We start from the raw sequence: 27,697 nt of genomic DNA, 5'->3' as shown, positions 1-27,697 counted from the left end.
TAGTATAGTAGATAGATAGATAGATAGATAGATAGATAGATAGATAGATAGATAGATAGATAGATAGATTCACGTGAGGATGAAGTTGAGGTCGCGTGTCTCTGTACGCGCGAGGCAGGATGTAAAGGCGCTGCAGCGCGACCAGCTCAAACTAGATTCCCAAAACAAAGCGTAGCGGAGGAGGAGCTGCACTTTGCTAGGAAATCATACACACACACACGGGCACACTCACAGAAGCTCTCTGGTGGTAAAGGACCTCTTCCACAGCAACAAGGCAAGTAGCATTATTCTCTCATTATCATAATTGTGCATTTCTAACATACTGAAATATTTGCCGCTGTACTTTTCTTCTCTTTGCGTTCACACTGATTTAAAACTGCACGGTGTCTCTCACTGTCGTCCTCGAGCGCTCTGATTACCTATTGCATAATTTGCCTATTTAAATGTCTAGCTTTACTAATGCCTAACGTTATAAAGCAGACCCACCTTAATGTTTTCTGTCTTCCCTAGACGGGAAATCCTATGGCACATTAAATAGGTATCTGAAATAGGTTTGGGATGGTGTTGTGCTCTTAAAGATTCATTTCTGTGAAAATCTGCTCACTGAAAATGAATTAACGGAAAGTAACTGTAAGATCGTTGATTGGTTAATAAGTAACTGGTACTGTGCATGTAAACCTGACACTGTTATCAGCTCTCAAGCTTGATGTCATCATATAGCCTTTTTGCTGGTTATAACATGGCATCAGTGGCTACTGGTTTTTCACTGGCGGATGGAGACGTTGCCCTTAGGGGTGGCAGTGCAGTTTTTGTGCCAGCTTCACTGACCCACTTTTCAAACTCATTACAAACCAGTCTGCTTCTTCAGGCCTTTTTCCCTTCAGCCATCAGCTATTACCGGTGCAAAATTACAGAAGATGAATGAGGAGCCTCAGAGATGATGAGCGTTTAATGGGAACATGCTCCACAATGAATCCACTAAAGTTTCATATACACTTTATGGCCAAAGGTTTGTGGACATCTAACCATTATAGCCATATTGTTCTTTCACAAACTTGGAAGCACATGATAGTGAAGGAGGTCTGTGTATGCTGTATTATAAAAAGCAATGTTCCAGCATGACAATGCTCCTATGTACAGTGAGATCTATAAAGATATGTTTTGGTCAGTGTTGGAGTGGAATGCCTTCCCAGAAGAGTGGAGCTTATTATAACAGCAAACAGGAGATTAAACCTGGTACAGGAATTTCAACAAGTCCATATGAGTCTGATGGCCTGGTCTTCACAAACTTTTGTCCAGATAATGTACCTTTTGTCCATATAATGTAGCTAGTGGAGCCAGATTGGGCAGTTTCCCAGTTTTAAAATGCATTTTAAATAATGGAAACGATAACATTGGATGGGGATGGTTTACTTTGGATATAATTGAGTTACAATTCAGGCGGGTTTTCAACACTGATGGGACTGGAAACAATCAAATCCAATCTGGCAACCTGTGAATCCCAAAGCCTCAGGCTTGCAGCTCTCCACAGGCGGCTAGCGTCCCGTCGCTCCTCCACAGAGCTGTTTTTGTCTTCTGATGCAAATAAGCTTACATTCAGTTAGCTTGCCGAGTGACACTGCATGGTATCTGTGCTCTGGCTCTTTTGGGGGGAAAAGAGAAGAAGGGAAGAAAAACAGGCGAGAGCTGCCTTTTGTTTTGAGGCACTGAATTGGGCTGCTCTCTCTCAATCCGGCTTGGAGGCCTTCAAGAGCGCCCCTCTGTTCCCACAAAAAGCCCCCTACGTTTATGAAGCCGGGGGAAAATGGCAGTGAAAGAAGCACTGCATTAATGGAGGGATGGGGTAATGAAAAGGACAAGTGATGTGTTTGTGCTTTCCAGGAGGAAAGAGGAGAAAAATATAGAAAGGCACTTAAATGGACTCATGCTTAGTGGAGTCTTGGTATGATGTTATTAGCTATTGGTGCTCGAATGCTTTGTAGAAAAGAAACATTCACCATGAGGTCTATTTATTGCCATGGTTTGCTTCAATTCACTTTTTTTGCTTTCTTTTTAATGTTTAACGTGAAAGGCCCCTGTATTCCCCAATGATGGATGTGTACATTAAGAGTGTTTTTATTTTCATGCCAAACAGATCTGTGCTTTGTGGACCATGTTTAAATTAGTGCTCTATTAGCTGTGTGGTCATAATTAGGCTCCTTAAAGGAAAGATGAGGAAAGATGAATCACCCAGAACACATTTCCTTAGATGTTTCATATTTCATCATCATAAAATGATCCTTTTTCTTTAGGATGACTAAACTAAGTGTCATATATGATGGCTGTTAAAAAATGACCTCCCTTAGGCTTCCACAGTACAAAACTTGTATCCTGCAAAAATATTACAACACAAATAGTACTATTATCCATCAGCTGGGTAGTTCATTCTATTTCTTTCTCTAAGTCTTTTAAGTCATAGTATGCATATAATCAAATAATTTGTGATTATTTTCCTGAACTGTGCTGTGGGTAGTGAAGGTCTGATCTTTATTCACTCTTACTCAGAGTTACATCAAATACATCATTTGCAATTTGCGTGACATTAACAGCACATTTCAGGCCCAATCCCTGTGGAAATCGCCTTCATCTTTGCATCTTTTCATTCACACAGGAAGGAACTAAAGCAAAAATAACTGTGCAAATAGGTAAATAATGATGATGCAGATATTAATGATGGTTGTTAATGGAGGATCACGGAAAACGTTCCACTATCTTCCTCATTTTGTTAAAAGCTTTGTAGATCTGAACAGCTTTTCCTCTTCTTGGGGTCATTTAATATGGAAAGAATGCTACAGAGGAAAATTAAATCAGTACTGGAACACTTATTCCAGGGGGTGTTGGTATTGAATTACTTTTAATATAAAGCAGATGTTGATGAAAAATGTTGAAGCTGTAGTGAGATTGCCTGTTCAGGGCTGCTTGGCACTAAATGAACTAGAACTGACTGTCTGTCTTTCAACTCTTAAATATTTGTGGTCTTAATTATTTAAAGGTTTTATGCCTTTATTCTAGTTTTAGAAATAGAAACCAAATATTTATTGAGCTGAAACTTACTGTACTGTTAAATATTTATAGGCCAATAATCAGAATATCAACCATTGAGTTATATGTTGTCTTATCCTAGATACATACATTAATTCCTAATACATTCACTGCGGTACAAATAAATCATTTTCTCAAAATCTTTTATTTGTATTGGGTTTAGTAGCAGTCCTGGGTGTATGAAATGGATCAGAAATGGATGGAAAGATAGCTGAAGGATCAGTAGTGCCTATTATTTACATTAATATAATTCTTTGCTGAAATAAAAATCATACAGAATTGATATATGTGATTATATTAAGAGCTATCAAGAGTTAGAAATAACAGGACTGAAGGTATTCATGGGTCCACTCATGTCTATTCTCACCTTTACACTATAGCATGATGAGTGTGAATGCTGACACAAAGACAGCACTGGCAATTTGTGTTTGGAGGAAAGTGTTAACTCTAAACCTGAACTCAGATGCCTGTGATTGATTCAGGAGAGAATTTTTTCCTTAAAACAAACAAAACAGATGAACCCTTTTAAGTGTTCCGAAAATAGCTGATCGACTGAGCTAAAAGTTATCATGATGGTTATCAGTGGTTATCATTTGTCTGACTTCATTGTCTGCAACTGCTTAATCGTGGTTACTGATTATAGACGTTCCATAGTTATCTGTTCACATTGTTGTGTAAACACTTAGTGTTGCATAATTTTGGGTCATGGATCAGTCAGCAATTTCTTCCAAAAAACACCTGACATAGCCACACAGCAAAGAAAGATGCAATGAAGCTCAATGTTGCTTTGTGATTGTATGGATGTGTACATGAGTAATTAGATTTCTGATCAAATAAAATGGATAATACCTCAAAAGTTAATAGTTACTGAATAGTTCATGTAAGACTGGATATTATCATTATTATGGTAAACCAGTGGGACTAGAGAACAGACTCAGAGTAACAGCAGATGTCACAAGTCAATAAACTCAACATGGAAAGCTTCCCAAATCAAAACTGTCCAGAGTGACAAAATGGTGGCTGTTTATACTCACGTCAGGAGAATTCTTAGTGCTGAAGCACATATAAACTCTGTCTTAAAACACTGGAGTTACATTCATGCAGCTGGGAATGGAAATCCACTTATCAGACATTTTCAATCAGTACAAACAAATGAATCAATTTATCACCGCAAGTCTGATATAAAATGAGTCTGCTGGATTTCAGTGTGAGGGGTGTGTTTTTCCCTTTGCTGGATAACCTTACACAGAATTTTTGTGGTTAAAGATAACAATGAAATTTTAGATGCATATGACTAAACACTAAAAGCATCTCAAGAGCAGAAATGTATTTAATATAAGCATTTAATTTGAAGAACATTTGTGTGAATGGAATTAATGTTTTTGGGTTTGTTTGTTTTTTTTTTTGTTTTTTTTTACTTTTCTATGAAATTATTGCCCCTAGTAGGCTAGATAACAACAGACAGATAAAAAGCTAAATGTTCTTAAAGCACTTAGTGTCTACTTTCATATGTGCCATTATGCACTACTGTGGCGTGACATGACAAAGAAATACAATGCTGAACATGGACACCAAAAAACAGGTATAAACTTTTTGGCCTCTAATAAAAAGCTGTGAATTTTTCACAACAGTTTTACATTATAATGGGTAACATAAACAACCCAAATGTAACTTTATTGATTTGTTTTTTCTGAAGATTTGCTTGTGAGTAAAATGGATTAGCCAGTCCCATGAAGGAAGCAGGATATTTTTTCACAACACTGTGAGGATGAAAATGGCACTTTTCATCACTAGATGTTTTGGGGATATATTAGTATGAACTTGGAAGTGTGTCTCCCATCAATATCATCAATTTGCTAGTTGGTTTATGCAACCAAACAAACCTCTATAACACTCTACTCTCTATCACAATGTACAAGCAGATTTACTTAACCTGAACACATTTACTGTCTGTAGGATGAGGGGTGTATTCTCAGTAACGATCATGCTGCTTGTGGCTTTGACCATTGCTGTGGAAGCAGCAAAGACGAAAGGTGAGCTCCTTTACAAATGTGGTGACCACTATAGTTTTTTTTGGCATTAATGCCAGTGATCTACATGCATGATGATGCATATGCTGTAATATTTGAGAATGATATTTCCACAGAGAAAGCGAAGGAGCTGAAAGCAGAAGGTGAATGCTCTTATGGGAGATGTGTGCCCAACAGCGGTGACTGTGGCCTGGGTGTTCGTGAGGCCATCTGCAAGGAGCAGACCAAGAACTTCAAGTGTAAAGTGCCATGCAACTGGAAGAAGGACTTTGGAGGTATATGACATGTTTAAAATACTAACAGTTTTTTCTGTATGTAAAGGTTCCACTAAACATATTTTTGCCGTCCTTCAGCTGATTGCAAGTACAAGTTTGGCCGCTGGGGAGAGTGTGAGGCAGGCACTCGAAGCAGGTCTGGAGTACTGAGGAAAGCGTTGTTCAATGCTGACTGCCAGGAGACCATTAAGGTGAACAAACCTTGCATTCCAAAAACACCCAAACCCAAGGGCGGGGAGAAGAAGGCAAAGAAAGGGAAGGAGAATTAAGAAATCCAGCGTGTACCCCCTTTCCCCAACCTTTAAATGGAATGGCGCTTAATCTGCAATGAGGGGAAAAAAACTATTGTAACCCTATCTATATTTGATTCTGTCTTTTGTTGGTACAGTTGTGATCCTTTCCTTTGTCATATTTTTAAGCATTTTCTGTAGGAAGATGATAACTGTAATTTGCTTTTCCATTTATAAATAGTGAAACAGAGAAAAGCATTATTTACTAAAGATGCATGTCTATATGGACATTTTTTTGGCCCTTGAAAATTTGATCTAAATACTGCAACAGTAGATATATGATTTAACACACAGCGATCAACTGGATCCGTACCCTTCAATTTTTAGTACACTTGCAATGGTAGACAACCTGCGTATCTATGCTTATAAATGTTTCTAGATTTGTAATCAATGTACATTTAACATCACTAACGGATACTTCTTCAGGTCTGTGAATAAATAAGAAAACGTTTTTTTTTTTTCAATGGCATTCTTTTGCATTTTTTCCCCCACAAATACCTACCGGCTGTAGAGTTATTTATTCTTTGTACACATTTTCAGACAAGTAATCATGTCAGTTTTATATGTATTTTTCACAATTTTCACAAACTACAGTTGAAGAGGAATGCCTGGCTCTGGCATTATCGTTTCCACACCTTCATTTAAGTCAACAGTCAGTCCTTCAGTGAGAACGTGAGCTATGTGCAGTGTGACTTTCAATCTAACCAGAGAGACTACACAGAGTTTGCAGATTGTTGGCTTAGCATGTGCTGAGCATATAGCCAAATCAAACTGCAAACACAAATAAAAATGGTAATTTTATTTACATATAAACAACATAATCTCACGTGAAAAGGCAAAAATGAATAGTTATATTCAATAAATGGTATTTTGAACTTAAATCTATGCCTCCTGTGCACACTCTAGAGTTTCATCCTGTAAGTTCAAACAGGTTTGGATACACTTGTAGAAGGACCTTTTATATATCTGCAAGAACATTTAATGGTCATGTTTCTGCTTAGGCTTGCACATATGGACCTCTTTAATTCAGACCACAGACTTTCCACAGGATTCAAATCCAGAGGCCGAGATGTCCATTTGCAAGACACTGCTGATTTGATCAAGGTTGGGGTTATTCTTAATTTAATGAACCACTTGGAAGAGGCTTGGTTGTGAACCAGGTTGTGGCCAAAAATACTGTGGTACATTGCAGAATTCATGAAACATTAAATCTTCACAAAAGCATGCCAGCTACAAAACATCTATAACAGGGTTTTATAGTCGATATCTGGTGCTTTTCTTTTCTATGCAGTCCCCATTTTTAACCCGACATTCAGATGGTGCTCATGACCACCAGAGAAATTTTGTTCCTGTTTGACCCACAACCCTTGAGTCCTCCAGTTTGATGCTTTTGCAATGTTTTGGTGCTGCAAGATTTTGAGAATTGTCCTCAAGAAGTGCTTCTTTCATACAAAGTTTCCATACAAACTTCTTATTACTGAGGTGGTGTCTTGGTTAATTATAAAATAAGACTTCTATCTGACTGTATGAAATAAACTGCAGTTCTCAGACTGTCATCTTTGGATTTTTCTTCGCTGATCTCACCATCCTCCTCAGCGTGGGTGAGTGCAGTACGCTATTATGGGAACAGTTTTGTTAGATAACAGCTAGTGTTTCTCCACTTGTCAGAGTGGAAAATGTTAATTATTGTGTGCAGTGTGTATATTATTCTTCCAGATACTGGTACAAGATATAGAGGTTCATAAACAGTAGCTGTTTGTAGGTGACATTTGACTTAGCAGTAGTTAACAGATGTTTCCTATTCAAGTCATGTGATGAAAAACACTGCAAACCATATTAAAAATAAAATTGTTTTACCCAACCTCAAGTTCTCCCACACAACCCCACTGCCTTCTTGTAGCTGCCTACATCAGATTTAAACACTCATGCTTGACTGCAACGGCTCATAGCCTGAAGTGCACCACGCTTCCTCTAATCTTCTAGCACTACACGTCTGATCCTACAATCTCTCACTGTACAATGAAGGTATGCATCAAGACTCTTCTCTGCTCTGTGGCTGAGGTGGTGGAACCAACATCCAATAGATGTCTGAACAGCTGAGTTACTGGCTCTTCATGAAGGTCATCAATTTTAAGGTCATTTGCTGTGTGTTTTTAATAATGTGCTACATCCCTAACAGTGTTTTAGACTGATAATACTCTTAACTCCATGACCAGTTGAACCAGTATGATTGTGTATGTATTTTAAGGAGACTTCAAAGCAAGTCTTCCTGGATAAGGGCATTAAGGAAATGGGATAAATGTAATGTACATGCAGTGGTCTGGTGGGTGAAGTCACTATCTAAAATCTAGTGGAAAGCCTTCCCTGAAAAGTGGAGCTTTTTATAACAGCAACACAACGACAAAATGTAGATGGAATGTTTAAAAAGTACAAGTGTGATGGTCACTTTTGGTCAGTGTATTGTGTGTATTATTACAGCTAGGTTGAATAAGTATAAAATTGGTGTCCTCACCATTCCTATGCTTATTAATATAATTATACAGAGATGTTTATGTAGTGTTTCCTCATCCATAGTTCTTTTTCACGCAAGCTTCCTATTTGACTGCATGCTTGCCAGTGCATGACTGTAAAAACCTTATGCTTCCAGAGGACCACAGTCTCAATCAGATTTTTGGCAAGATTTCTTACATTTACATTTAAATGATGCTGACTTGATGAACAAGAACTTGTGTGTTGGCAGAAATGTATGTTCAAAAAAACTCAACAAGATTCAGAATTTCCATATTCCCATTTTTATTAAACCTCTTTTAACCATCATAACACTGGATCTTTGGCGTCCAACAGCACTTTGTTCAACAAACACCTAACCCCTATTTTAGCTAAAGACTTGACTTCACACTTCTTTACTTAATAAAAGATGCTTCTCACATAAATGGATAAGGGGATTTTTACATCCTGCTTTTCCCATACCTTTGATTTCTTCAGCACTGACCCAGCAGTGAGATCACCAAAACTGGCACAGAGTCGCTAATGTTTGTCTGTCTGTCTGTCACGTTACACCACGTTTTGCATCGCTGGTATCTTCTTTAATTTTGTATGCTTCAGTTGACCAACGCATCTTAAGACAACCTAAAATGCTAATAAAATACTACAGAGATGTGTTTCTTAGACATGAACTGCATTGTCTGATGTGGGCAAAAATGCAGTGAAGAAAGCTTTAAAACAAAATAAAACAAGGAACCAAAAAAGCAAGCAAAAACAAAAGAAGAAAGCCTACAAACAGTTTGGATATCTATGAGCAGATTTATCAGACCAACAGATATACAGTATACAGTGACATCAAATTAAAGCAGATGTCATTATCTCCCTTATTACAGCTCTGCCCCTTTTTCCATAAATTCCACATATTGCCTTCTTTAATGAGTAACAGTGTTTTGGGGAAACTAAAATACATTACAATTCAATCAGTGTCTTCAATGACTAAACAGGGCTAATCATATGAAGAGTAAAATAATAATAATAATAATAATAATAATAATAAAAAATACAAACAGCACCAAAGGTGAAATTTTAATTCATATTTTAAACAGCAGCAATCAAAACCACTCCAAGCATGAAATGGACAAAGACGTGTGTCAATTATTTTGTCACTCTTCTCACTCATTCTTTTTGTTCTATATGAAAAGCAGTCCAACACTGACTGAGTCTCGAATATCAAGACGTAGTAGAGAAATGAGAAGGTGGGGTGCTTCAGCAGTTGTTATGACGTCAAAAACTAGGGATAAATATTAGACAGCTAAAAGCAAGGCTATTAAGGGGCACATGTTGACCCAAACTGTTAAAAGCCATTTAGACACCAAATAAAAAGAAACTAGGATGTTCTCTGCTTCATGATTTTGCCTCAAGTACTGCGAACCTGGGAAAGCCTACCTTAACGCTTCTGTTACACCCACAAGAGGTCGAGCTCGACACCTGCACAGGGCAGAGATGACTAGGAAGTACTCAGAACTTCAGAAGAACAGACAGAACAAACTTATCTACCTAAAAACAAGCAAATTTAGCTTTCAAGTCATTTTCTTGATTGGAAATGCTACACTTACCTGTGATACAACCTCATGCACAGTAGTACACGCATGCGCAAGCACATGCCCTCTGTTCAGTGATTAAGCAATGTATGTGTTTCAATGCAGGTCAAGTTCAATTTGCTGGTTCAAGGCCATTTCTTTTTTTTTTTTTTACAACTGGCCAGCTCCTTAGAAATATTCTACTATACGTAATTCAAGTATAATTCTTTACCCAGGCTTGTTTTGGGAGATGTGTTTTGACAGTCATTCCCCACATAGAAAACCTGGAGAGTGCAATCAGATACTAGATACCACTGTAGGTGGCACAAGCATGCTCTGACTGGTGGCATCAAAACGAACCATTAGCATCCTAGGCTGAACACAGGTACAAGCACAAGCAGCATGTTTCAGGGGAACAGAGCCCAATTAAAATGAACTCAGTTCACATAAGCCCTCAAAACCTATGCAGTTACAGAATATTGATGCGGTGATAGCTTTGTTTTTTGGCCCTTTTTGATAGTGTAAAAGAAATGTATGTCTCAGCTTTGATGATTAACTCAGACATTTTTACTGAAATACATTTTTTCAGGAAACTAATAAAATGTAATTGCCAAAATGGAAACTTAAAAGCCATCATAAAACATTTTGAAGGAACACATGGGTAACTTTACTCTCACCGTTCTTACATATTAGTTTAAACTATGGAGCATTTGGGTGGATTATAGTGCTGTGTTTACAATCTCTTCTGCAAACAAAAAGAGTGAACAAACAGTGAATATGATTATTTCAGGATTATTAGAATGTCCTTTCAATGTTTCTCCAATTCCTCAGACTAAAATGCAATCACTTGAAATTAATGCATGACTCATGGGCCCTGGGAAGCACCATGCCTGCAGCCATGCCTAGAACTTGACTGGTGACAAAGATGGCTCCTGAAGGAGCAGTAAACTGAACCGCATTAATTCTGTACCCCAGTACAAGAATGACTCAAGTAGAAGCCCTTTCTGGCGATGGAATGCTCAAAAGTCTGAGACACGTTTCAAAAAAAAAAAAGCAAAACTACAACTGAAGTGCAAGGACCAAGTGCAACAACGATGGCTTTCCATGAAGACATTCCCCGTGAAATATTTGTAGACACACTACTGTCTCCTCGGAAGAGAGACAGAGTGGAAATTTGGCACTCTTACTTCTGCACATAAGGCCAAAGCAGAAGGAGGCAAAACACAGGCACATAGGTCCACCTCAGGGGTTCATTCTGTCAGGTTCTGACATAGTACCATTCACATCTTGCCAAATCCAAATCAACCTGCTCCAGCGACGTCCGTGTAGAACGGTGGGAGGAAGCACTATCTGCTGTACAGGTCATCGGGGTAATTTCTGCTGCTATTCTCATTGTTGTTGCTGTTGTTGTTACTGATGTTTGCCAAGTACCCTCTCCTAGAAGGTGGATCAGGTTCTTCATTCTGACTGTCCTCCATCATATCCTCCATGGCCGGAGGCTCTAACACTACTGCACTAGGGCCTGAAGAGGGAAGGGCAGACCTAGAGGGGATTTCCGATAGAAGAGGGCCACCAACAGGCTCAGAAGGTGCAGGATCGTCTGAAGTGTCAATGGGGACCGTGTTTGGTCTTGAGTGGAGGCTGTTTTCCCCTGAAGGTGCTAGATTACTCGCCTGTGCTGCTCCAGCTGGTGTCTGAGAGCCACGGTGAATGCGGTGGCTCACCACTATGTTGTTGCCAAAGCCTCCCATAGAGGCCATAGTGGTGCTGCGCTCTCTCTGAACCACTGCTGTCATCCCACCTTCAGCCATCAGACGCCGGATCCGGGAAAGAGCATCTTCACCAGGGGCAGGGTCTGACTGGGACTCAACTGAGATGGCAAAAAAAAGTTTAATCAATTAATTAAAAAGCTAGTGAGTTATTACTCATATATTCATAAAGCTAGTAATAAACTTATGGGAATAATTAGTATTTTAAAAGACAACTTTTTATATCTACTATTAAAAGTAAAAACTGTTTTACAGTCTGGATTAGACCTATAGCGCAAAAAATAACTAGCCAAAATATTCAGGCAGACATTACACCTGGCTTTGCACCATTTTCAGTTTCAGATGGAATATGTGCCTCTGGGACTGATCAAGGCTAGGAATAATAATGAACATATAAATGGGTCCACTGTTGTTGGGAAATTGTTAGAAAGTTGAAACCTGACTATGCCAGGAGCCATAGGTGATTTCTGGCTGGGAGAGATGGTTTATTCTGCCTCCCCTGTCTATCAATATGACATCAAGGAATCATGGGCATCATGTATGCATAAGATGGAGCAAGTGTGTTAAACTTCACCCTTCATGATTTGTAGCGATCAAATGACAAAGAGAGCTGGCTTGTGGATGACCAACTCACAGCTAAAACAACAACAAATAAAAAAAGGAAAAAGAGAAAAAGGAAAGAGAATTAATGCATATAGAGATATAGGTACCGTGGCTGGTGTTCAGTGAGTCAGTGTGAGTGCTGGAATTGTGGGAAGCAGCTCCATGAGCCACTGTGTCTGGTGGCTCACTGTGTGGGAGTGTCTCTGTACTGGCAGTCTGCGCTTCACTGGTCTCTGACACTTAAAAAAAACATTACATTACACCAAAGTCTAACAGAATCACTAATTTCATAATTCCAAACTACTTTGACGAAACATGTAACTGAAAGTAATTTTAAGATATGACAATTTTATTAGACACTAAAACATATACACTGATCAGCTATAAAATTATGACCACCTGCCTAATATTGTGTTAGTCCCCCTTTTGCTGCCAAAACAGCCCTGACCCATCGAGGCATGGACTCCACTAGATCCCTGAAAGTGTGCTGTGGTATCTGACACCAAGATGATAGCATCAGATTATTTAAGTCCTGTAAGTTGCGAGGTGGGGCCTCCATGGATCGGACTTGTTTGTTCAGCACATCCCACAGACGATCAATTGGATTGAGATCTGGGGAATTTGGAGGCCAAGTCAACACCTCAAATTCGTTGTTGTGCTCATCAAACCGTTCCTGAACCATTTTTACTTTATGGCATGGTGCATTATCCTGCTGAAAGAGGACACAGCCATCAGAGAATACCGTTTCCATGAAAGGGTGTACATGGTCTGCAACAATGCTTAGGTAGGTGGCACGTGTCAAAGTAACATCCACATGGATGGCAGGACCCGAGGTTTCCCAGCAGAACATTGCCCAAAGCATGACACTGCCTCCGCCGGCTTGCCTTCTTCCCATAGTGCATGCTGGTGCCATGTGTTTCCTAGGTAAGGGACGCACATGCACCCGGCCATCCACGTGATGTAAAAGAAAACGTGATTCATCAGACCAGGCCACCTTCTTCCATTCCTCAGTGGTCCAGTTCTGATGTTCACATGCCCATTGTTGCAGTTATGCAGCCCCATGCACAATAAACTGTGATACACTGTTTATTCTAACACCTTTCTATCAGAACCAGCATTAACTTTTTCAGCAATTTGAGTAACAGTAGCTCATCTGTTGGATCGGACCACACGGGCCAGCTTTCGCTCATTGGGCCACTTTTGATAGATACTGACCACTGCAGACCGGGAACACTGTTGAAAAGTTTTAGAGATGCTCTAATCCAATCATGTAGCCATCACAATTTGGCCCTTGTCAAACTCGCTCAAATCCTTATACTTGCCCATTTTTTCTGCTTCTAACATCAACTTTGAGGACAAAATGTTCACTTGCTGCCTAATATATCCCACCCACTAACAGGTACCATGATGAGGGGATAATCAGTGTTCTTCACTTCACCTGTCACTGCTCATAATGTTATGACTGATCGGTGTATATACACATACTGCATATTTCCAATATCATAAGAGTACTGATACATGAAATAAGCAAACATTTATGCAATGTAAATATGAACTCCTGGGGTGGGGGGGAAGCAAGAGATGGTGCTGTAGTGGGTTGTGCATGTCACTTACACTGTCGTGGTGTGTGTATGGTCTGAAATGCACTCGTCGAGGGCAACTCTCTCTCAGTCTGAGTCTCTGCATTCTGCAGGCGCACCACAGGTGTCTGCGTGCCCTGCGAGGTCACTGAGGGGGCGGGCTGACGGGGTTGCAGGCCAATAGCACTCATCAATCCCATGTCTCTGTCCAATCGCCAGCCAGACCTGCTTGTCCTTTATCAGAGTGTGAAAATTATCAATCACAAGAACAAAAATATTCAAAATATCTAAAGGTTTTATGGCACATCAAAAGTAAGAAGGTTAGAGGGCTTTCTAATACTGACCGTTCCACTCCACGCGTCCGACTGCTGCTGCTGGCAGTGAATAGAGGATCTGAGTTCTGATCAGTGCTGCTGTCTCCCTCATTACGGTAATCACTGAAAACAAAAGACCATATTGATTGTAATGTTCTTAAAAGACAAATTCTATTTTATTGTATAACCACTACATCAACAAACCACTCCTAGAAAAAGACAATGGATTTAACAATCATGCCCTGAACTGACATGTTGGCTTTCAGACTTGTTCTAAATAAAGCAACACTGATGTCAGCCTACAGCATGCAATCATAGAAGCTTTTTTCAGTAAGTGTATTAACAGTGAATTTCTGAAAAGCACTGAGCTCCAATAGGTTTTCAGGGCAGAGACAATATGCCTGTAACCTTTTTAAAAAGCAATCATTGGCCAGTCTGTTTTCCAGACAGCGTCCTTAGTTTCCGGCCCATAATCGTGACGACAACCTAATAAGTGACTGCAGCAGACAGTAGAGAAGCATCTAGAAGATTATGCCTTTCTCTCCCTTGAAGTCAGTATACGCCAGTAAGTCTTCCAGAGCACCCAGACACTTACACAGGTCTGCAGATGACCAGGTCTCCTTTGCTGGTCCCGTAGGCCAGACCCATGCCAGGTTCAGGAAGCCAGCGCGCCGAGTTAATGCTCACATGTCTGCGCTGGTCTGGAGCCATGGGGTACACAACATTATACACCATCTACAAAAGACAGAGCCATGAGAGTTAAAACACAGCATGTACAAATAAAGATTTACATTAGAAACAGTTTGCCCAGCTCTAGCATAAACACCATCACTCACCCTGATGGAAGTTTCTCCTCCATGAGGCTGCTGCAGACGGAACACTTGTGCCACCATGTGGTCAGTGGTAGGATGGAGCAGGATCCTGCGTGATGCCAGGCCCACCATCACATAGCAACCCATTGGAGATAAGCTCACAGAGATTGCATTGGGACCTGAATATAACACAACGAACCAATAACACTTATCCAAAAATTTCTCAACTGTGAACTATCACTATGCCCATACAAACTGACCTGGCTACAATGTTCAGGTGCATTTTAGATACATGACACTTACCAAATCGCTTAGTATAGAGCATCTCTCCCAGGTTGTGAGGTGCAAGAGAGTAGACAGCAAGGATGCCCTCATCTGGAAAGCCCCGCTGGCTGCTGGGTATAAAAACAGCCAGTAGCTGCCCGTCTGCTGATATATCGCAGCTAGCATCGTTATATATTTTGCAGTGTGGAACCAGCACGTTCACAGAAGCTACAGAGGTCAGGATACAACCAAAATTAGGACAGAATCACTGAATCAACTATAAAAACAATACAAATCACATTCTCTCAATTTCACACCATGGGTTTACCATATGAACATAAACAGAGTATGAAAACAGTGATCAGATCAAAATTTCCCAACAAATAAAATCACAATGACTGGGGCTGAGGTCAGATCAGCATGTATATACTGATTACACCTTTTGCAGAAAATTACCATTGCTGATCTCAGGCAGGTCGAACTTGGTGAAATCCCACCACTGCAGTCTGTAGGTGGTGTTGGCGATGTTACTGGCAACTGCAGACTGGCCATCACCAATTGAAGCCCCTGGAAATAAACATAAATTTGAGCTGCATTTAAAACACATAATTCTTTCTTTAGCCCTCTTTGTCATGTCTTGTAATAAAACATATCATGTACAAAATACATACCTGCTAATACTCTGTTAATCGAGGAGTGGGTTGCCAGACCTGATTGACCTCTCTCATGGAAAATACCAGCATAAGGAAGATATTCAGGCAACAGGAACCTTCTTTTATTTAAAAAACAAAAAAAAAGAAACCATGTTACAAAACACGTTAAAACAATTTGATGCTTTTTGCAGCGAGAACATGAATCTATGCAGCCATATTGTCTATTTCATCTTAAAACAGAGAAACCACTGAAATTAAATACTCAAGGCTGCTTAAGTAAACCAAAGAGATCGAAAAATGGTGCATATTTACTGACCGTGGCACAAAGCGACCAAGGGAAGGTGCAGACATTCGTGCATTGCGAGGCATTCTGTGTCTTGTCCGGTCTCCAGGCTCCCTGCAGTTAGAGAAATAACATATGACACATAATTATTATAAATCATACTCATTTGCAGAATCAAAAAGCAAATAAGAATCAATATGTAGCTGTATAACAATAAAAAAATAAACAATCCACAATCTTATTTTAAGGTATTTTCAGATTTAGACCTCAGATCTAGAAAATAGTTTGAAACAGACCACATCTACTTTCTGTGTAGAAACGGACAAAAGTGATATGAGCAGACGTTCTTATACAAACAATTTGCCAACAGCCACATCTATTCATTAATTTATGATGTAAATAAGTACACATACAAATCTCAGCTTTGAGATTAAAATGCTGCATTCTGCATGACCATAACATTTTAACACTACACACAGGTATCTTTCAGGGTTTCCATGTACAGGGTGTGGCCCGATTCACTTCGGAACTGGGCCACACCATAACACCTACTCTATGTCCTCATAGTCGGCATCACTGCCCTCTGCTGGTGCAGAGGAAGGGTTGCCCGCCTGGTTATCAGATGATGTGGATAGGGTGCGCAGGCGGTTCTGTAAGGAACGCTGACGAATACTTTCTCTCCTAGACAGATACTGAATCATCCTTTGGGCATAATAGGCAGCTGGAGACAACCTGCAGAACACAAAAAGTCCATGTAAACTAGTAAAGTAGCTGAATTTTGTCACCAGAATTTAAAAACACTGTTACATACCTGGCAGGATCTGGGTAAATAGGATGATCACGGGAACCGGACATGTCATACCGGGAGAAAGGAAAGAGTGATGACTCCAAAAGCCTCCTGTAAATAAAGACAGCATGTAACTAGTCTTGACCTTCCCCTGCACACTCATTTAAGCATTTATTATACTGACCAAATATTTCCTTTCTGAAAATTGCACAGAATCATCAAACATTTGTCATGCAATTAAAGACAGCATGAAAGCAGCTCATGCATTTGGAAGATAAAACTCATAACATGAATGTACAGAACCTTCTGAGAGAATCCTCATCAGCATTGTCCACAGGCACATCTGGGTTTAAGGCTTCTTGTGCTGCTTCAGTGGAGGGGTTGGCTGTGGGCTGCTGATACACTCTCTCCCATTGTCCTGTGTCCTGATTATATACCAGGCCCATAGGCTGTTGGCCCTGAATTGGCTGCTGCCCCTCAGCTGTAGTATGGGTTTCTTCTCTTGAATTCTGTGCAGGTACCTCAAAGGCAGGCACGGGCATCTGCCAGTGGGGCCCCTCCTGAGCTGAAGCAGAAGAAGCTTGGCTTGAACGCTCCCAACGTTGAGTTTCATGGTTAAAAGTGAGGAGGTTGTGGCATGAGCGGCAGCAGTTAGGGTGGTTGTGCTGTAAGTTGGAACTGCTGGTGCCATCCCCAGCATAGGTAGAGTTCCGATGTGAAGGCCCAGCTCTTTCTGAGTCTACATTGCTGGACAGCAGGTCCTGCATGGGCCCCTGTGTGCCTGATTCCCGGCTAGAACCTGCTCTCTCCAGATCCTGCATGCGCTCGTATTCCATGAAGTAGCGGCTCAGGTTGCACTGGAGTACGTTGCGGATAGAGGCTGGGTTGTTCTGTTGGGAGCTGTCATAGAAGGGGTGATGTCCACTACTGGTTCCATCGCTGGCTCTGCCCTGCCTGGGGTCAGTGCCAGGTAGTCCTAAGCCACGACCCTCTGTGGCTGATGTATAGATAGGTGAAGAGGAAGAGGAAGAAGAACTGTCAGGGTACCTATGCAGGGAGTGCAGACCCACAGAAGAGGAGCTGGTCCTGGGAGGGGGTACAATTCCCCTTCCCACAATGCCCACTGCTGCCTCGTTTAGCGTAGCTCCAGAACTGGTGCCCAGCAAACTACTGGACCAATCAGTCCCTGGCAACCGAGCTGAGGGCTCTGGAGTGCTACCCATAGCCAAGCTAGTTCTGAGAGATGACAGCGCTCGGTGCAGTGAGCTCCCTGCTGCACCGCTATGCACGCTGCTAAAAGCAGAGGGCCTGTCTGAGGAAGGACGTGATTGGTTGGGAGGCTGTGGGTGCGGATGAGAGTGTGAATGGGCAGAGTCTGTAGACTGCAGGGCAGAAGGATTCTGAACGTTTCGAGACGTGGCAGCACAGCGACTGCACAGGCAACCAAGCCCCAGGTGCTGAGTGCAGCTCTGCTGAGGAGGCCGATCTGCTAGCTCACTCCGCCCAGGATACTGAAACAGAGGCATGCTGGGAGGAGGTTCACGAGGTTCTGTTCCTCCAGAGGAGCGAGACGACAGGATGTGCAGGAAGTTGTGCAAAATTGGAGTGCGGCGAACAGGAGGGGAACGGAGCACAGAACGCTGACGGAACAGGGCCATTTCCATGCTGTCCATGGGAACATCAGAGTCTTCATCATTCTACCAAAAATATTTGAAGAACTGTTAGAGCACGAGACTTGCAATGAACAGAAAAAATATGATAATACATGATTTAGCCCATTTTACACCAGAGGTGATGTGAAGTACTCATTTCTGTGCTTTGTTTGGACTGACTTAGTAAATATAGCATGCCAATATCCGTACTACCCGTAATAGTCAACATAAACCATATACAATGCACATATCTCGTGTATAGCAGTTACAATTTTCACTTAGTTTGAATAAGCTGAAATATGGCTCATAAACTTTTATGATTACGGACAAAATAGACTGTATTCTGTATTGTTAGCAGAAAACCACATCTACTGTACATAGAAGAAACAGAACTCAAACAATTATGCTTGGATTTTCGTCTCTCAAGGTATTACCCTCAACAGGACATGAACAGTTAAAAGCTCCTTTTAGAGGCTGTCAAACCTAGAAAACAAAAGGGTTTGCACCTGTTGGTTGGTTGGGTTCACGATAGCTGTCAAAAGATTGTGTCCAAGAGGATCAAACCTTACAAGCCTGTAACGAAATTTGAATGTGTACAAATCATTAACAAAGGACAAGTTAAAATTTTAAAAGACACAAAGTAACCCAAAGTACAATATCCTACCTGACACGCTCTGTCTCACTGCCGGTCTTGACCACAGCGAAGGGCTCAGGCCGACTCCAGTCCCAGAAGTGCAGCTCGTTGTTGGTGGCAATTAGCAGCAGTTGGGCTGTGGGGTGGAAGGCCAAAGACGCAATGGCTATGTTCCCTTCTGTGAACCAGCTCTCACTTCCACCCTGCATAACAAAACACAACGTCAACACAAAAAAGGACTGCAATAAACGCAAATACACTTTTGTGGGACTAATTACCATTTTTCTATTACACACTAGGGGTGCCACAAAACTCAATATAATATTGAACTGTTTGGTACGACCGCCACGCTTCAATACATGTATGTGAACCGTGTTTTCTTGGTTTTTCATTTAAATAATTTCCATGCATTTTATTACTGTCTGAACCGCCTGTTTGTGTTTGCCTGTACTGTATGTCTATGCGCTGAGATAGACACGCCTCCCTGCAAGTAAATATCAAATCAGTGAGCACTAAAGTTAGGGGCACTACCGACACGTGCTTTTTTTTAGGCACCGAGGCAATTCCCGACCTCTGTGAAAAGACACGCAAAAAAATTGAAAACGAATTGGCTAAAGCGGCAAAGCCATGCTCTAACAACAGATAGTTGGACCTCGTGGGCAACAAAGAGTTCTCACTGTTACCGTTCATTATATAGCGGATTGGGAAAAGAGAGCGCTGTACTCCAAACCCGTCCCCTGTAAGAAAGTCATACAAGCGCTAATTTTTATATCTCACAATTTTCAGTACACTATGAATGTGTACAAGTTGATTTTTGCATTTGAGTAAAATAAAGAGAATTGCATAAACTTGAGTAAAATAAAGAGAACTTTTTCTTCTTAACATACTTACTGTTCCTGTCACCTAAGCAATGAATAATGAAAAAAAAACCTTTAATTTACCAAGCCATCTGAACCGAACCGAAAACCGTGGTTATAAAACCGTAGTACATATTGAACCGTAGGTTAACTGTATTGTTGCATCCCTATTACACACACACACACACACACACACACAAAAACACACCTGAAGCCCTTGGAAAATCAACATGTCAGTCACAAGTTAGTCACAAGTTATTCATAGGTTTTCAGTAGGGTGGACCGCAATGGTTAATTAAAGGATAAAGCTGATCAGCCAAAATGGTCCTGGAGTACCCTTAATCCTGCATATTTCCTACTATCCCTACTGCCAATACACATGATTTAACCAATTAACAATCCTTACTGTGTTAAAGCCATCATTTTTCCTTTAATTTGTCTCCCTTTTCTACATGTACATTTAAATTTCTCTTTTACCAAAAACAAAACTTTTGTGAAAAGTTTGACAAAACATAGGCACATACATGTAGGTCCCAGATGCGCACTTCTCCATCAAGGCACCCTGAAGCCACCAAACCTGGAATTGTTGGATGGAAAGTCAAACACCATGGGGTCCGGCGGTGACCCACCAGAGAGTGCAGGCACTTTCCAGTTTTCACGTCTGTGATGTAAATGTTATGGTTGACATGGGTGGAAGCCATGAGATTCCTACAATAAGATAAGAACAGCATTATGAAAGGTATTTTATATTGTATGCTAATCACCATGCACTATGAATATTAGAACCCACAGCATGATAACTCATTACTACCCACCTGTCTGGGCTGAAGGCCAGCAAGAAGGTTGAGCGAGGATTATCAGGCAGTTCCACTTTCTGTAGGAAACACAATAAAAATCAGCTCAAACCAGTATTCAGAACACTACAGAAGCCTGAGCTCAACCGACTGAAATGTGCAACAGAAGAAATACCTGACTCTGCAGTTTCATCCAGCGTGTCCTGTCCTCCACAAGCTGCTGCAGGAGCCGCTGGGATCCCAACATCCGAGTTCCCCGCTCTCGCCCAGACAGGACCAACACTGCATTTCTGTTCTGCACAGCCATCTTTCTGTCTTTGCTGCTTGTGCTCTCTCTATAGCAGACAGAGTCCGGCTCGGCCTTTCCTCATGCACGGATCAGTTATTATTCAGCAGCATGTAGGCCATGCATACTAGGAAAAAGAAATTTTAGCATATAAAAGACAATCCACATGCAAACTGCCACCAGAACAAATAAAAAAACCAAAAAAAACCCCATATATGTAACAAACAGGGCAGAGGAATAAATAGCATCCTAACCTTATTTTATGTTTCATCACATGTAGTAAAATTTGATATAAAACATTCAAGTTACTATTAAGTACCTTTTTTTTAATCTAGGGAGTTGTCTTGTTTCATTTCCCACTGTAACCTCACAACAGTCATTCATGCGTTTTTTTTTCTTTACAAAAGCAAACAATGTTTCACAACAATACAGAGGCACAAAATTCCTGAACACACTATATGGACAACATTTTGTTTACACCTAACCATCATACCCATATGTAAGCCTTTCCTAAACTGTTGCCACAAAATTGTGCAGGATATGTTTGCTGTGACATTAAGATTTCCATTTTACTGGAACTACATGGTCCAAACCTGTTCCAACATGACAATGCCACTGTATACAAAGCAAGGTCCATCAAGACATGCTGTGTCAAGGTTGGTGTTGAAAAACTCAAGTATCTTCCACAGAGCCCTGACCTCAACCCTGATGGAACTGGAACACTGACTGCACCCCAGACCTCCTCACCCAACATCAGTGTCTGATCCCACTAATGACTAAATGACTAATGACTAAACAAATCAAAATCTCCACAGTCACACTCCAACATTTAGTGGAACGTCTTCCAAGAAAAGTGGAGCTTATTATAACAATAAAGATGGACTAAATCTGGAATGGCATGTTCAACAATCACATACAGGTCAGCTGTTCACATACTTTTGCCCTTGTAGTGTATGTTACTTGCTTCACTTTACTAACTAAACATCTGCAACAAACGCTTAATGGTCGGCCAAGATCAATAACTGATTTGATACCCAAATTCATGCTAATTCACTGAAGGATACTGATGAATGGATAATGTGGCAGCATTGGACCTTGGTGTTATTCCAAAATATTCCATCAAATCTGTTACGTCTGCTCTCATTCTACCCCTGTACATATATATGAAGCTATATGTCTAAAACGAGATGGTTAAGTCATTACACAGCCTCGCCTGAAACTGCGTCAAATCTTTTCAGATTCAAAATGTTCTCGCTTTAAAGTGCTGACTGCTACGAGGTTTAACCGTCTTGCTTTTTCGGTAATCGTGACACGCAAAAAGATACAATAAAATATAAAACACTCGGTTCCTTTCTGAATCTAGCTAACAATAACTTGATAACCAGAGTCACTAACGTGCCCGCCCAATATAGAAACTGGTCTACAGCTAGCTAGCAAGATGAGCTACGCTAGCAACAATCAAGCTACCAAGCGCAGACGCTGCTTTTTTAGTAAAATTAAAAATAACAACACTGTAAGGTATGGCTAGTAAGGATAACGAATATGTGTAGTTTTATATTAAAATGTAAAAAGTGCAAAATATAAAAAGTATACACTTAATATATACCTGTTTTCTTGGCTTTCCAGTGAAAAGTGTCATCGAAGGCGTAGCTACAAACTCGCTAGCTAGCCTGCTAGCTAACACAGCCAAGCTTGTTTGCTATTAGAAAACCAACCAGAACTGGCAATGGCGTTTTTAAGCATATAATGACGATGTCATACAACATCCCACATCCCACATCCCACCGGGTTACATTCATTTCATTTGAAACGTAACAGTCAGACCATTTTGATTACTTCAAAAATTTTAGACGATTCCAAGAAAAAAAATAAAATAATAAAACGTAGGTTAACTAGCTTATGGGCTTGTGGACATCTTGCTTGACGTAGTCAGGCATTTTAGTCGAGCTAAGATACTACATAGTTGTACCAGTCAGACTAATAGAAAACAGAGCGCATAGATTCCACCATGACATAGTTTTATATATATATATATATATATATATATATATATATATATATATATATATATATATATATATATATATATATATATATATAATATGTAATAATCACAAAAACATTTCTCCTGGATATATATATATATATATATATATATATATATATCCAGGAGAAATGTTTTTGTGATTATTACAGCTAACTGTGGTGAGTGTTTGATCTAAAGCAAATACATGTATATACATTATAACTTATTTATAAGGTGCAATGGTTCATAGGGAACTGTGTATTACATAGCTGGAAAAAAATGGAAACCAGATTTCCAGTCCAGAATATTTGTTTGTATTTGGATTGGCCTCCTGTCCACTGTTTTATAGACATGCCCACAACACCCCTTCACATCCTCATAAATCATCATGAGGAGAATAATGAGCTGTACGAGTTGTATCAGTAATGAGTTGTCATTTGATTTTCATGCAGTTGGACATTAACCTGAAAGTCATGTTGCTAATGTCTTGCTAATGATATCTCTGGTTAGTATGCTTACTCTGTTTGAACCACCATAAGCTTTGGAGGCAGAGCTTTGTGTATATGGAGGGTGAGTTCAATAAGAGAAAAAATCTTGGATAGAGAAGAATACTCCAAGCTGAAGAATTTTAAGAAATTTTAAGTTGAGAAGGTGCTTTCTTTGGTTTTTACTGGTTGGGGAATTACAAGTTACAGATTCATGTTAGGCCATATACAACTTTTCATTATTAATACTGACATCTTTGGCAGAGTTAAAACTTCTTGTGGGTTATGTTTATATGAACTAGTTCATTTTGTTACTGTTTTAAATCTCTTCCATTCATTGTACATTATAATGGTTTATTGTTTTCTTTGCTTCCCAGTTATGCTAATTAAAAGGTCTTATTTTCTCCATTCTGGACAGTTCCTCAAATGTGGATTCACCAGCATTCATTCATTCAACCATTCATCCATCTTCAGTAACTTCTTTATCTGGGCAGGCTCACAGTATACCTGGAGCTATCCTGGGAACATTTCATCTCAAGGAAAAGCAAATGATTAAAATAGTTGTTAGATGACTGAGAGAAATAAACATTCATGTCTAAATACATTTATTTTAACTTCAAAGCTGCTCAATAATATAAAACCATGAACTCTAGTACATCTGTACTCAGAAATATCTTCAATATACAGTATATGTTTATACAAACAAAGAAACCTCACCTTGACTGTCATTTTCAAACTAAAAGAAATAAACCACACATTGTAATGTTCAGCACTTGCCAACAAAATATAAATAAGACATACGATATAGGTTATACAATTTGAAATTATTGCACAAGACATTGAAACAGCCCTATCTTCATGAAGGGATCCAATGTCCTGTTCATCATTTCTTAGTTTTTCCTAGTATTGTACATCACCAGTTGTAATATTTGCTTCTGTCACTGACAAACAATATTTTAATAAATCGCAATAGGTAACGTTGGATGTGCTTGTCTTAAAGTGCATGTAAATATCTGCATTGTTAGCACTGTATTGGAAGTATGAAGTAACATTGCTGCTAAAATGGTGCTTTCCAACTTCACAATGTGTGAATGTATGTTTGAGAGGAACATAGCTTAACTACTGGATAACTGTCCTCAGCTAAAATGTGTAAATCCTTCATATTAATCAGTATAACCTGCTTTAATGTACATGCTGATTCGGTCTTTGAAAGCATATCAGCAATTTCTTTCCACAAAAAGTCTTTTTGGCCCATCTTTAGTTGTGCTTGGCCCGACCCCCTTTCAGGTAGCTTTTCCAGCGTTTTGCATACTCTCTAAAAATGGGACTACTGTCTATAGAGGACAGCAGTTGCAGTTGGTTTATATGAGTGGTGTGGTAGTCCCAGCGTGCCAGATTTGGTGCCACACCCAACGTGAAATGCCTTAGGTCATAGACAGTTCCAGAACCTGTATCAAACAGTGGCAGCATGGCTTTCAGGGACTCCAGTCCTCGGCTAAACAGTACACCTGCCTCTCGGCCCAGTTTGTCCCCTGCTATTTCAGCCACATCATACAGTCCGATCAGCGAGTATATGAAGCCATTGAGCACAAAGGAGCTAGGTGTTGTGGGATACTCTTCATACCAGTCGTATTTGTTCATAAACAGAGCTTTCACGCCATGCTGCTCTGACATGCGCTTGAAAGGTGCAGTGGCACGCACTGCTGCGCTGAGGTATACAAGGTCATGTGTGATGAGGTACGCCCTCACCAGCGTGGACATCGCCTGTCCCTGGGCCATGGCGGAGTACCAGCCAGACTCCAGTGTCCGAAAACCCTCCCCTAACTTATGGGCCACTCTGATGGGCCACCCACCACGTTCATCCTGGTTGTGTAGGAGCCAATCACTAGCAGCAAAGAAGGCAGCCATGTGAGCTGTGGAGGAGATGGTGATGTTGCTGATGAAGCCTGAGCCATGCAGTACCAGGTGGACAACACGTCGTGGTATGATCCGAGTTGCCTTCACCACTTTGGTATTAGACAAACCCACTCCCTTACGCAGGTCAGTCGCCAAGTCCCGGCTTAGGGTGTTCCAGGCTGTCTGGGGACCAATACCATAGGTGACCTCCCTGTCCTTGAAGGAAATGAGAATGGGGCTGGTGATATAGTGAATGATATATGGAGGTCCCTTCTCTGTTGTCTCCAACACCACAGACATACTACCATTTGAAGTGAACTTGACATCAAAGGACAAGACAAAATCCTTTGAGTTGTCCAGAAGCAGAGATATACCCTCTGAGTTATCTACACAAAATAAAAGAGAGTATACCAGCTATATTATATTATGTTCTAGCATCCACCCGTAATCCTTTTCGTATTTTGACACTTCATCAATTGAGAATTTACCTGCTGTGGTGAACTGGTAAATAGCGGATGTTTGACCTGGCTCATGGACCTTGGCAATTGAGCAACCCTTGGGGACTGTCCAGGGGTTGGGACTCCCCTCTCTTTCTTCCATGTACCCATACGTCTTTATGCTAGGTGGCTTCTCTGTAAGATTCTTACTGTAGTGACTTAGTGCATACTGAGCTATCTGGATTGGGTAAAAGTAGCCCTGGGGACCCCACTGTGTAGAAATGGGCACACCTGAATGAAATCAAAGAAACAAAGAGTTAGAATGAGTACCAGGTTAAGTATATGAAACCTTTAATGTCACTTTATGTTATTTATTCCTATAGCACATAATTCAGTAATGCATATAAAGTAATTATTCCTGTTAGTATTGAATTATTATGATTGTGAAGTTTATTTTTAGTATAATTATAGTACATTTCCCAGTGATGTCAACAGCTGCAATCTCTCACATACCTTCCACTCCACTGATGCACTTTACACGGTCTCTCACCTCCACATTGTAGACTTCAAATGACATAAAGACTCCATCAGGATGATAGGGTTCTCTCTGGGCATATACACGTGAGTAGCTGTGTGAGAACTCAAAGCGCTCTGTACCATCATACTGTACTAGGCGTCCATACACATTAAAGTATTTCTCCACCCAGCTGAAGGGAAGGTACACCTCATTGCCCTCTCTGCGCCCTTTGATCGTCACATCCTCATTAATGAGGCAGTCAATCTGCTCATACTGCACCTCTCTGGCAACCAGGGGCACTTCAGGAAGCTGCCCATGGTCCTCTTCTTCCTCTGTAGTGGGTGCAGGCTCAGGCTGGGGCCTGGTTGGAGGATGCACAGCCACATCTTTGGAGCACTTGTTCCATAGCACAATTGTGATGAGAGCAAAGACTGCACAGAGGACTATCAGTGTTTTGTGGTTGACTCTTGCCACCAGGCAGCGCATCCTCACATCAGAGCCACGCACAGGTGTGGGATGAGACAGGAAGAGACATCTTACAAGACATGGATCTCTGATGCCTTTATGGTCTGGAGCTGGATGCGTAAAATTCCATTAGCGATCATATGAAAATTCCAACATAGGATAGTATTAAAAATGTTGTTTAATATGTTTCTTCTTTAGCCTGTTCTCAGAATTATAACCATGCAGGGGTCAGTGAAGCAGACAGCCTTTACAGCATACATGTACATTATACCATAATGATATACAGGATTTTTGAAGGATTGTTTTGAAATCGCGACAATTAATTCTGGCTTTCAATAGCCCCGTTATTTTAATAATAGGGAGGATCTGAGGCTGTAATGGTTCAAGTGGTTTTGACTGCGATAGAAAGCGTTTAGAATGCAGCATTAAACAAATTCAGGAAAAATACTAACACCTACCTGCGTATGTAATTTCAGGCGAAACAGATCCAAAAAGCAAACAAGAAGAAGAAAGAAATGCCACATATATTTAAAATCTAAAGCTATAAATATATATAAGCCGGCAAAATATATGCGCGCAAACAAAGCTCGTTTCTCCCTCACCTGCGCCACAGTACACGAAAGAGTGACACAGCTTTCAGCCAATGAAAACGCAAGATACAATCACACCAGCCAATCAGACTGTGGGGCGTAGCTTATAACAGCTTTAATATAGAGAAGATTGAAGTAGTGCTTTATTGTTACTAAAGTGCTACTTATCTATTAACTCTTTTGATCTTAAATTAAAAACAATAATAATACTTGTTAAATTAGATTTTCTATCAAAATGTGTGGGTATATAAAA

At 40.4% G+C, this 27,697-nt stretch overlaps 3 protein-coding genes across 3 annotated transcripts; 1 reads left to right on the top strand and 2 right to left on the bottom strand.

The window, feature by feature from the left end:
- The first annotated feature begins 119 nt into the window (after window positions 1-119).
- On the top strand, window positions 120-6,145 carry mdkb (midkine b). Its single transcript, XM_058407851.1, has 4 exons — window positions 120-274; window positions 5,038-5,114; window positions 5,228-5,386; window positions 5,465-6,145. The coding sequence occupies exons 2-4, from the start codon at window positions 5,039-5,041 to the stop codon at window positions 5,653-5,655; spliced, it is 426 nt and encodes a 141-aa protein (XP_058263834.1). The 5' UTR covers window positions 120-274; window position 5,038; the 3' UTR covers window positions 5,656-6,145.
- Window positions 6,146-8,458: 2,313 nt separating this feature from the next.
- Window positions 8,459-22,961, bottom strand: ambra1b (autophagy/beclin-1 regulator 1b). Its single transcript, XM_058407850.1, has 19 exons — window positions 22,635-22,961; window positions 20,918-21,155; window positions 20,764-20,822; window positions 20,473-20,656; window positions 19,122-19,294; window positions 18,964-19,030; window positions 17,109-18,502; window positions 16,830-16,916; window positions 16,571-16,750; window positions 16,052-16,132; window positions 15,754-15,854; window positions 15,539-15,649; window positions 15,122-15,310; window positions 14,843-14,997; window positions 14,602-14,741; window positions 14,037-14,129; window positions 13,727-13,926; window positions 12,220-12,351; window positions 8,459-11,610 (listed from the first exon to the last, which is right to left on the bottom strand). Exons 2-19 carry the CDS (start codon window positions 21,047-21,049, stop codon window positions 11,087-11,089), a joined length of 4,002 nt encoding a protein of 1,333 aa, XP_058263833.1. The 5' UTR covers window positions 21,050-21,155; window positions 22,635-22,961; the 3' UTR covers window positions 8,459-11,086.
- An 854-nt stretch (window positions 22,962-23,815) lies between these two features.
- Window positions 23,816-27,491, bottom strand: glcea (glucuronic acid epimerase a). The gene is made up of 4 exons (XM_058407640.1): window positions 27,313-27,491; window positions 26,386-26,964; window positions 25,924-26,163; window positions 23,816-25,821 (listed from the first exon to the last, which is right to left on the bottom strand). The coding sequence occupies exons 2-4, from the start codon at window positions 26,873-26,875 to the stop codon at window positions 24,797-24,799; spliced, it is 1,755 nt and encodes a 584-aa protein (XP_058263623.1). The 5' UTR covers window positions 26,876-26,964; window positions 27,313-27,491; the 3' UTR covers window positions 23,816-24,796.
- Window positions 27,492-27,697: the final 206 nt, after the last annotated feature.

The sequence above is a fragment of the Hemibagrus wyckioides genome, linkage group LG14, assembly GCF_019097595.1.
Source record: "Hemibagrus wyckioides isolate EC202008001 linkage group LG14, SWU_Hwy_1.0, whole genome shotgun sequence".
NCBI classification, from domain to species: domain Eukaryota; kingdom Metazoa; phylum Chordata; class Actinopteri; order Siluriformes; family Bagridae; genus Hemibagrus; species Hemibagrus wyckioides.
Note: the sequence above shows the minus strand (reverse complement) of the source record. Positions and strands in the feature narration are given on the sequence as shown.

Coding starts and splice junctions, on each gene's coding strand:
- mdkb (XM_058407851.1), top strand. CDS start 5,039: ATGAGGGGTGTATTCTCAGTAACGATCATGCTGCTTGTGGCTTTGACC. Junction 5,115..5,227: donor GGAAGCAGCAAAGACGAAAG/GTGAGCTCCTTT, acceptor ATATTTCCACAG/AGAAAGCGAAGGAGCTGAAA. Junction 5,387..5,464: donor CTGGAAGAAGGACTTTGGAG/GTATATGACATG, acceptor GCCGTCCTTCAG/CTGATTGCAAGTACAAGTTT.
- ambra1b (XM_058407850.1), bottom strand. CDS start 21,049: ATGGCTGTGCAGAACAGAAATGCAGTGTTGGTCCTGTCTGGGCGAGAG. Junction 18,503..18,963: donor TGAACCCAACCAACCAACAG/GTGCAAACCCTT, acceptor TATTTTTGGTAG/AATGATGAAGACTCTGATGT. Junction 16,917..17,108: donor GATGAGGATTCTCTCAGAAG/GTTCTGTACATT, acceptor CTTTATTTACAG/GAGGCTTTTGGAGTCATCAC.
- glcea (XM_058407640.1), bottom strand. CDS start 26,875: ATGCGCTGCCTGGTGGCAAGAGTCAACCACAAAACACTGATAGTCCTC. Junction 26,164..26,385: donor GTGCATCAGTGGAGTGGAAG/GTATGTGAGAGA, acceptor GATTTCATTCAG/GTGTGCCCATTTCTACACAG. Junction 25,822..25,923: donor TTACCAGTTCACCACAGCAG/GTAAATTCTCAA, acceptor TATTTTGTGTAG/ATAACTCAGAGGGTATATCT.